Source organism: Prunus dulcis, chromosome 7, assembly GCF_902201215.1.
Source record: "Prunus dulcis chromosome 7, ALMONDv2, whole genome shotgun sequence".
NCBI classification, from domain to species: Eukaryota; Viridiplantae; Streptophyta; class Magnoliopsida; order Rosales; family Rosaceae; genus Prunus; species Prunus dulcis.
In genome coordinates this window covers 10,562,683-10,572,250 of record NC_047656.1, presented here as the reverse complement: position 1 = coordinate 10,572,250, position 9,568 = coordinate 10,562,683, and the positions used below count along the sequence as shown (strand labels likewise).

General features: G+C 36.3%; 1 protein-coding gene across 4 annotated transcripts in view; it reads right to left on the bottom strand.

Moving 5' to 3' along the window:
• Positions 1-3,886: 3,886 nt before the first annotated feature.
• LOC117634151 (regulator of MON1-CCZ1 complex) overlaps positions 3,887-9,568 on the bottom strand; it is a 25,514-nt gene continuing 19,832 nt past the window's right edge. The window contains exons 13-18 of one of the 4 annotated variants that reach the window (XR_004586737.1): positions 9,061-9,556; positions 8,089-8,197; positions 7,808-7,987; positions 7,130-7,410; positions 5,161-5,214; positions 3,887-4,332 (exon numbers count right to left, since the gene is read on the bottom strand). Coding sequence is in view for 2 of the 4 variants with exons in the window: in XM_034368091.1 (XP_034223982.1) it covers positions 7,234-7,410; positions 7,808-7,987; positions 8,089-8,197; positions 9,061-9,556 (962 nt within the window). In the remaining 2 variants the exon portion in view is untranslated. Of the gene's footprint in view, positions 4,333-4,900; positions 5,215-6,932; positions 7,411-7,807; positions 7,988-8,088; positions 8,198-9,060; positions 9,557-9,568 lie in introns of those variants that run through there. The other 3 variants (XR_004586736.1, XM_034368091.1, XM_034368092.1) reach the window with 3 other exon arrangements.

Sequence of the window (9,568 nt, the reverse complement as noted above, 5' to 3'; positions counted from 1 at the left end):
TCTGAGATTCATTCACACGCAGAGGCTCAGCTTAAGTCAATGTTGTTGTAGAGGGTTTTAAGGGTTCTGATCAAAAGCCTGTGACTGCGGATTTTCATGAGTTTAATCAGATATAGTAATTCAATGATATAATTTTCGCCAGTCTCTCTGGCTTCTCTCTCTGCCAAAAACCCAGTCTCTGCTTCACTCGTGCATGGCAGCATGCTCTTCACTCGCTTTGCAATTATTAGTTTCCATCCCCAACTCAACTCCCTCTCTCTTCTTTCATAATTCTACCTTTCTTTGCCATCCCACTACAAATCACTATCTCCCTATACCCTACCCCTCTTCTCTCTCTTGGTCACACACTTTTTCTTTCTGAAAAAATAAAAAGTTTAGAACGAACATCCACGAAGAATCTTATAACCATACATGCATATCAAACATAACTTTATGGTAAACAAAAAAGAAAAATTCCCAAACCAAATGCAAATGAGCTAAGCCATTAGCTACCATGTTAACTTCTCCATAAATATGATGGGAAGCTTGAGATGGACGCCTATATAATTCTCTCTCTTGGTCTCACATATATACACAACTTTTTGGGTTTCGATATCTTGTAATTCCAATGGAAGTATCAAGCTCTTTGATTTTTTATGGATATTATTAGCACCAATCTCAAGGTGGACCACCACCAACTCAACATGCCGCTAGAAACCCACATCTTCTCCAACCCTAATAACAACAATAACAGCAACCCTTCATTGGCATAAGCTTCTTCTTTGCCATTAAAGTCATGGTCATGGAGGACTTTGGGAGGGGGACCATGTGGGTTAAATGCAACTGCACCACTTATATCATGCCCCTTATAAAGTAGATAATTCATATCTGATGCGAACCCAAGCCTATTGCCCTTTTCCTTTGCCTCTTGATGTGGCAACGTCGCATGCGACGTCTCATAACTCTAAAGGAGACGTGTACATCTTTATTTGATATGAATGCATTTACCGAAACCCTCTACAACCAGCTCGATTTTTGACCTGAAATGATGGGCTTATAGTCAATCTAAAGTTGGATGAAAATTAGTTACACTTCTAAATCCAAGTAGAACTCTAGTCAATTCATAACTATTGAAAGACACGATCGAAGTTCTATGGTATAGTCAAATATATGGTTAATCTTGATTGAATATGTACCATACAATTTCTATAAGAGTTTCTAAAAATATTTTAAATTTGAAAAACTCATCAATGATCATTCGGTCTAATCAATGATTATTTGCGCTTCTGTAGGTCCGCCAGTGTCCATCAATGGCTCCTTACATCAATTTTTTTCAACGGCCACTCTTAGAGGCATACAACATGTGACCACAAAAATGAGTCCAAATCTGATTATTGCCCACCAACAAATGGGTCACCATCATGAGAAACCCTAAATCTCTTTAAGTAAATAACGATACTGGCTTCTATTGGCTATAGGCTTGGTGTCTTCATATTATAATTGATATATATACTCTCTCTCTCTCTCTCTCTCTCTCTCTCTCTCTCTCTCTCTCTCTCTCTAGCAGCTGCGTTGTTGAATTGTCTGTTGTGGCACAAGGAAGGAAAGGAAGCTAGAGAATGGAAGGGTCACTATCTTGTTGTTCCTTATCTCTCTTTCCCATTAGGTGGCTGGAATGTGACATTGCCTGAGAACTCATATGTCTTGGGCCTCCCAACTTTGCTCTTTCACAAATAACGCCATCCATCCTTCTGCAACATTTGTGTTGCCATGTATGGACCAAATGGATAGATACTTAAAGCTGGTCATGTGTCCCTTTAACCAAGGCTTTGTTTGGATGCGACATTCGAATACGTATTATGTTTATATACTTTTGTCATTATTTGTTGTTGAAATTTGATGCTTCCATTTTACAAAAAATTTATTCATTTGTGTGGGTGTTGTTCAATGTTCTATTAGATGTCAATTCAGATTAAGTATTCAGGTGTCCATATATATACATGTTCATGTGTTTCGTATTTCAGAATATGCAGCTTTAGGAATTTTGCCGACATTAAGAACATTTCAAAAACTAAATAAATAGATAAATTAGATACTGGTTACTGTCTGAAAGCTATATGCATGACGTTTTATTGGCGACTTAAATTGAAAACTAATTAATTTTAGAATCACATATAATAATGATCGACGAGAAGAATATAAAAAATAAACTATTCAGATCATAATATTAAATTGCAGACGAAATGTCCTGCATTAGCTAATATAGACACACTCAATGACTAAATTGGATAGATTAAAAATATATACGGAATTAAATTGGCAAATCGAATAACATACAAGGATATAAAATTAATGAGTATACTTAACCCTAAGTAATAGTACAGCCCAAGTACACCAAACATGTGTAATGAAATTCATTTCTGGAGAAGACTTGGCCAGGAAGCATAATTAATTTCAATTTCCACCACTGTTTGTAAGAAGTGAAAGCTTCCTTGAGGGTACACTTGTACTAGAGCTAGCTATATAAGATACAGTTGGAGAAATACAAGTAGATCAAATCAAAACTTTTTTCGGTAAACTATTTTAACTTTAACCCCAGTAAGTACTACCTGGGTCCTCAGACAAAGCACAGGTTTGGGTAAATACGTAAACTTATTGTAGCTGTACTGTACGTATTGAATGCTTATGCTTGTGGGTGTTAGATATGCATGTCCCCGGCCGCGTGTCGCGTGCCTATTAGTTTATAATCCAAAATTCCTGAGGTTGAGTGCAGAGGATTCGAGCTTGGGATGATGATGAAATATATGAAGAAGGCAAAGACTAGCAGACATTCCTATTTGCCCTTGGATCACATGTGACTTCCACATTCTAAGTTACAAAACCAAATTTAATGTTTGGAAAGAGATATTTAATTTGGCATGCAGAAGTAATGGCAATGCAAGAAATCCAATGCAAGTTGGGGATGAAAACATGAAAGCAGATGAGCCCCACCATATGCATTTCAATTTCTCTACTACGGTGGGCTTCTGAAATGGTTGAAAGTGTATTTAACAATAAAAAACGCTTCGAACTATATTTAGCAGAGAAATTTAAAAGTGCTTATGGGTCATAATGAAGTACTTCCAAGTATGAAAGCATTTGAATTTAAAAAAAAATTGACGTTCTTATAAATAGAAGTGCTTCCTATAAAAACAGCCCGAAAGTGAAATGCAATAATACTCACAAACAAAAAAAGGCAAGCCAATTGGGGCAGGACCATATATCAAACAAATATATAACATGCACATATGAGACTAAGTCTATGACCATGATGGATGATGGTGGGCTTTATTTTTTTTTTCTCTACTTGTAAGACCCTTAACTGTCATTATAAGGATGGATGTTTGAACTCCTTGAATTAAAAGCTTGATGGGTATGATATCATTGTTGTCTGAGACTTAGGAGGGGTTTGGACCACAAAAGGGCATCTTTTTCAGATGTTGCATTAACAATGTGGGGGCATCTTTTAATTTTGTGATATCCTTGGTCCCTTTCCCTTTTGATTTATAAATTGATATGTCATGTTGTTTTTGGCTATGATTCCGTAGGCTCGAGCACAGATATTATTGTGAGGAATTAACTTTGTGAATTGGAACCTTACATCTGCTTTTTGTCTAATTAATGAGGGTTAAATTGTTGTTGTGAAAACACGTAAACTAAATTCACTTATATATTTCTCAATATATGAAAATTTTGTTTGGCGCATGTAATAACCCGAACTTAAATTAATATTTAGTTATTAATTTATTAAAATAAAAGACAATTTTACCCCGATAATATTTTAATAGTTTAAAGTGAACTTTTTGTTCGGGAAATAATTTGGGAATTTCAGTTGTATCGTTGCGTAGAGCACATCGAGATGAGTCCGTAGACACGTAGTGGGCTCAAATCGGAGTTGTAACGAAGAAGTTTGCATAACCGTAAATATTTCGATGTTCAGTTTTAAAAACTCAGATTTTCTTCTCTCTTGCGACCACCACGACCAGCCAACTTCAGACAGCGATTTCTCCCAACTCGGGCCACCGTTTCAGGCAAGACCAGTCCCAAACGAACCACCTCACTTTCCTCTATCAGCCCTGCCCCTCTTAGCCTCAATCCGCCACTGCAGTAGTCGGAAACAGCCACGAAACAGGCCGGTTCCAACAATTTTTCTGAAATTTTTTGGGAGCTCGTTCTCTCACTTCCGCCCACCATTTCTGTCGATCCAAGTATGCTTTCTCAACCTCTTGAGATGCTCTAGCTGCTAGTTGTGTTGGATAAGAGAAATTTCTGAGTTTTGGAGGGTAAATTTTTCCGGAACCCTACATCTGCTCCCTGTCTAATTAATGAGGGTTAACCGATGTTGTGAAATTTCATGTAAATTGAATTCACACATATATATTTCTCAATATATGAAAATTTTGTTTGGCGCAAATGTGGATTAAGTCAGTAGGTCAAGATAATATGTTTGTTGCTTTACACCAGTTTGATCCTTCTCCTCATACATTAGAGTAGTTAGAATTTGTAAAATATAAAAAAAATTAAAATTAAAATTGCTTATCTAATAAATTTCCTTGTAAATGAATAAATCTGTGCCTTATTGTAATAGGATAGAAGTAGATGTTCCTTGCCATTATTTTGAAAAAATAATTAGAACGTGGATGATAAGGTCTCAATTCAATTAGGATTGACCATTTTCAAAACAAAATGATATGGAAAAGAATATAATTTGAATATGAAATTATTAAATTAAAATTGACTATTTTTTAACTAGAGACTAATATTTGACTGTTATATATTTAACACGATAGCAAAAATAACGCGACTTATTTTTCTAACGCAAATGTCTGATTATGGCATGATAAACATGTTTAACTAATATTGTACGTACATAATTTGTTTACTTTTTAATCATATTTTTTTTCTTTTCTTGATTTAGCGTGTGGATGAGTGGATTTTCACTTTAACAAAAGGATTAATTACTCATCTACAACAAAGTCACGCTATTACAAACTCACCACAAATCGGTATCAAACTCTCACTTATGTGAGGCGAACCTAATACCTACACGTGACATGTATAACAGCCGGCGTATTGTTTATACATATCAAGTTAGAGTATATTGACTTGTACTTGGCATGAAACTGAATTGAACACACATACCTTAAAAGAATTCGGAGCAATAAGTCCACGCCACACGACTTTTAATCACCTAAGCTGTTAAGAGTAAATGAAGTACAAAGTTAAAAAGTTCGCATCTCTTAATTACATGTACAACAATTCATAATTACACATGTTTGGTTCTCTCAATACATTCATAATAAAGGGGAGAGAGAGAGAGAGAGAGAGAGAGAGAGAGAGAGGTTATTTAATTTCAAAATTTTCTACCTTGTTTGAGTTTGACATTAATTTGTCACAGCCATGGAAATCTGAATTTGGTAGTTGTAAGTTAACGAGGATCACATGATTAATGTTCCCCCCATTTACTTCAATCACCGGAAAATTGGCCCACATCTTTAAATTAAGATGTTGACATAAGAGAACATTTTCAACCATCTTTTCCCATTTATTTTCGTTATAAATTAAGAAGTTCAAGCAAAAGGAAAAGAAAATGTGTAAGAAAGTGAAGTCAGTAATTAATGAAACTAGACATCCATTGTAATATGTAGTTGGGCAATGCCACATTTTTCATCTCATCAATTTTCTTTTTCTGAATCTTCCAAACTGTTTGCTGATCAGAATTTCATTTTAAAAAAATAAAATAAAATAATAGATTGCATTCATAATTCAGGTATAAAGGTCGTCAACCGCCAAGACCAATACAAATACAAATAACCGCATAAAACTCTTAAAGAAAATTTTGATTGAAGTCTCTCCAGTTCTTGGAATTTAACATGGCAACTTGGCTTTTCTTTCATGTTTGCAGTAGTTGAATGGTGTACTTGTCTGAGCAACCCCACATCCACATGTAGATGAGAGAGAGAGAGAGAGAGAGAGAGAGAGAGAGAGAGAGAGAAGTTTTAAGTCCTCCATGCATTTAGTAGGCCATAGTACTTGGCTTAATTGATCATAACCAGAGCTAGGTTTCTGGCAATTAATTTTGAATTCTGAAAGTGGTCCTAAAACATGTACGCTCTAGGTCTCGTGTTTTTATCTTCTTTTGCACCTCTTCCTCCACACATAAACCTGCTTGACTTTTCCTTCCAATGTTAACTTGTGTGGGGCCCTTGATGGCCACTGCCTCACACAAAAGCTTTGCTACCCAAATATATAACACACAAAAGTATCAAACATATTGAATCAAATAAAGTACTTGCCTCGTAATTTAATTACCTATAAATAGCATTTGTGTTTGAGGACTCTCTTCTTTTTTCTCAGGAGATTTACTTGTTTACTTGAAAAAGGAACGAACAATTGTGGCCAATTCAATTCGCATATTCTCATCTGCCACGTCTAATCTAAGACCTAATTCAATTCAATCACACGAGGAAGCTAAGGTCTGGTGGGTTCCTTGTTATTAATGTGTTGGATTGGGCAATTCCATCCATCATTATTAGCATTCTAGGGCATCCTAAGAAATTTGTACAACTGACTCTATATTTCCATTACAAATTTTAACTAATACATGAATTATTGGAGGAAACTGATACACATGAGAGAGAGAGAGAGAGAGAGAGAGAGAGAGAGAGAGAGAGAGATGGTGCTGGGGTGGTTGCCAGCCAGCGGCGGTGCGAGGCTGGGCCGGGAAGAGATAAGGTGGTTGCTGAGTGTGAGTTGTTTTTTAGGGGAAAATTGTCTTTTCTTTTTTTATTTGCTGATTGGGCTTAGAATTTTCTTGGGGAATATAGGCTCTCTTACTCATTCTTCATGTAGTGTCACTATATCAAACAATTTGATCAAGCACAAACAAGCTGTGTTTGAAAAAACCAATACAGTCAGCTGGATATTATTTCATACCCAGTAAAAAATGAAACTATTCAGTATATTACCCGAAAATGCATCACAGAATAAACAAGGAAAAAGAACACTTAAACCATGCACATGTTTTTTCTTTTCTGGCATAAAACACAGAAGAAAAAATGTACACGATATTCATCCTTTATCCCATTTAAGGGTTGTAAATCCCAGATACCTGATATGTGGTACTTGCAAAAGGAGTTCTGAATACTTATACAGCTCTAACGCACTTCGTAATTATGGCATTATTCTGTTGTCCTAGGCATACTATGAGGAAATTCAAGCAGCAATGGATGAGTTTCTCTCGTTGAGAATGCGGTAGTAAGTGTCGTGATCTGATGTGTCTCTGAATCCAGGAATGAAATCCGAAAAGAATCTAAGGACGGCAGCTAAATGTTGCAAGTCATTGGAGGTAAATGCTGACTCGAGAAACAATGAAGCTCGTACGGTACTGACCTGAAATTTTTACAAATAGTGTTAGGCATGCTGAAATAGTGTGAGAAAATTAATACCTTTTCCTTCAACATAATATCGTCAGGAAAAGAATTTGGCACAGAATGAATTTCATCAAAGAATTGCTAAATAGATAAACACATCCTAAAGCATTAGAAAAACATTGAAAGAGCTTTCTACTGGTCCAAATAGGGGAAACTTTGTGGCATCAATCACTAAACACAGCATAATAGGTTTGGCAGTCTCCGCAGCATGAGGCTGAGCTAGGGAGTGGACAGAAAACACAGCAACAGCCAGCAAAAATAAAGTGAAATGCAAAACCAACAGAAAATGTACGGCAATTAGAGTGAAAATATATACATAAATCCTTTCTTTCCTCGGATTCCAAGGTGGGAATTACCTTGTATTTCCGTGCATAGCGTAATGCTTCAAGGTAATATCCATCTTGCACTAGTAACAGTACATAGTCATGATGCAAAGAAAGCTGCCTCAGCATATCTAAACCCAACTTCCTTGTCAGGGAGTGCTGACGGCCAGACTCTAGGAGTTGCATTGCTACTTCTCTAGAAGGTTCAAGAATCTGTTATGAAACAGTTTTCACCGTGAATATCAGATCAAGCATAAACAGCACACTGTTGCAACTTGCAAGCACACGTTTCTAATAGGCATGTGTTCAGATACCTTGTTTAAGACAAACTGCCCAAGTTCTGCATATCGCTCACTGCGTGAAAGTAATTGTATGGTCAGAACATAGAGATTAGGATGGACTTCAACCTTTTCCAAATTAGCGCTGCAAAATAATAACAAATTAATAAAGTTAAGAACCATGATCATTCCCTAATTCTTTCAAATATGAAGTACTTAAATTCACATCCATCACAGGAGAACTAATATTTTTTAGACATTTTTAAAGCTGGTTTTGGTCCAGGTAAGCTAGCACATCAGGCTGAACCAAGCCAGCAAATCAGAGTTTGATATCAACCTGGTTCATAAGGCATTAATGTTTTCTTATCTTTTTTTTCTATAATATTTTGAAGTTATTCTTAGATTTTTGTAAATTTAACTTATGAAGTTGAACAAGTTTTAATTATTAATAGAAGTATTCGTGAAAATACTTGACAAACTGATGTGCGACCACTAGGGAAAAGAGAATATAGAGAGAGTGAAAAAAGAGTTGGGAGGAGCTAGAAGACGAAGAACAAGAGGGATGAAACTATGGTTTCAATATCCAATAATCAAGTCTGCCAAAAGAGCAGTAATAGTTAAAGAATAAATCTACCTCAAGCCAGGGGAAAAGAAGAAAGAAAGAAAAAGTCTTCTTAGGATCTTCATTATCCATTAAAAACTTTTTACACATATTTATATGATGTGTGCCTTTCCAGCCCATTTAACAGTTATACAACATCAACCTATTTCAGAAACAATCAACCAATTGATCAAACACCAGGTGGAGTACAATCAAATGCAAGTTACACATATTAACTGAAACAATAACCTAGGTTAACATGCTACGCTCTCGCTCAGATACAAGGGCAAGATTGTGCAAATTCATGATGAGCCTTGCTAAAAGTGTATATGACAGAGAATAAATACCCAGCATGACTTTGCTTTCAAGGCCCCGATCATTTAAAGGTTCATAAATATATGCCATACCTGCGAAGAAACTCAACAATGATGGCAACCAAGTAAGAAGGTTCTCCAATCATCTCTTCCTCAACAGGAGCAAACACAAAACTGTACATTTCATCAGATGAAATTACTGGAGAGGTAGGTTGGGACTCTTGCTGCTCCAAAACATTAGCATCCAATGGGCTGTTGCCCGATCTTAGAGAAGAAGACCGAACTTCACCACCAGAAGTTTCAGCACCCGTTAATTTCCCCCTGGCCAATTTACCATCAAACAATTGAACGTTATTTGAAGTGGTCCTTGGGGGTTCAAAGCTTGCAATATCCTCAGAGTCGGAATCTGAAATGTTTAAAAATCTATTCGGCGATTCACTGTCCACTCCAGCCGCAGATTCATGTTTAATGGATTTTCCAACTGCACACACTCTACTTGCAGATACATCAGCACTGGACCTAGGGCCACTCGTCTGTGGCACAATAGAAGGTGATGTTTTTCCAGACTTTATCCCCTTAATATAGGTGCCTGTCTTAACAG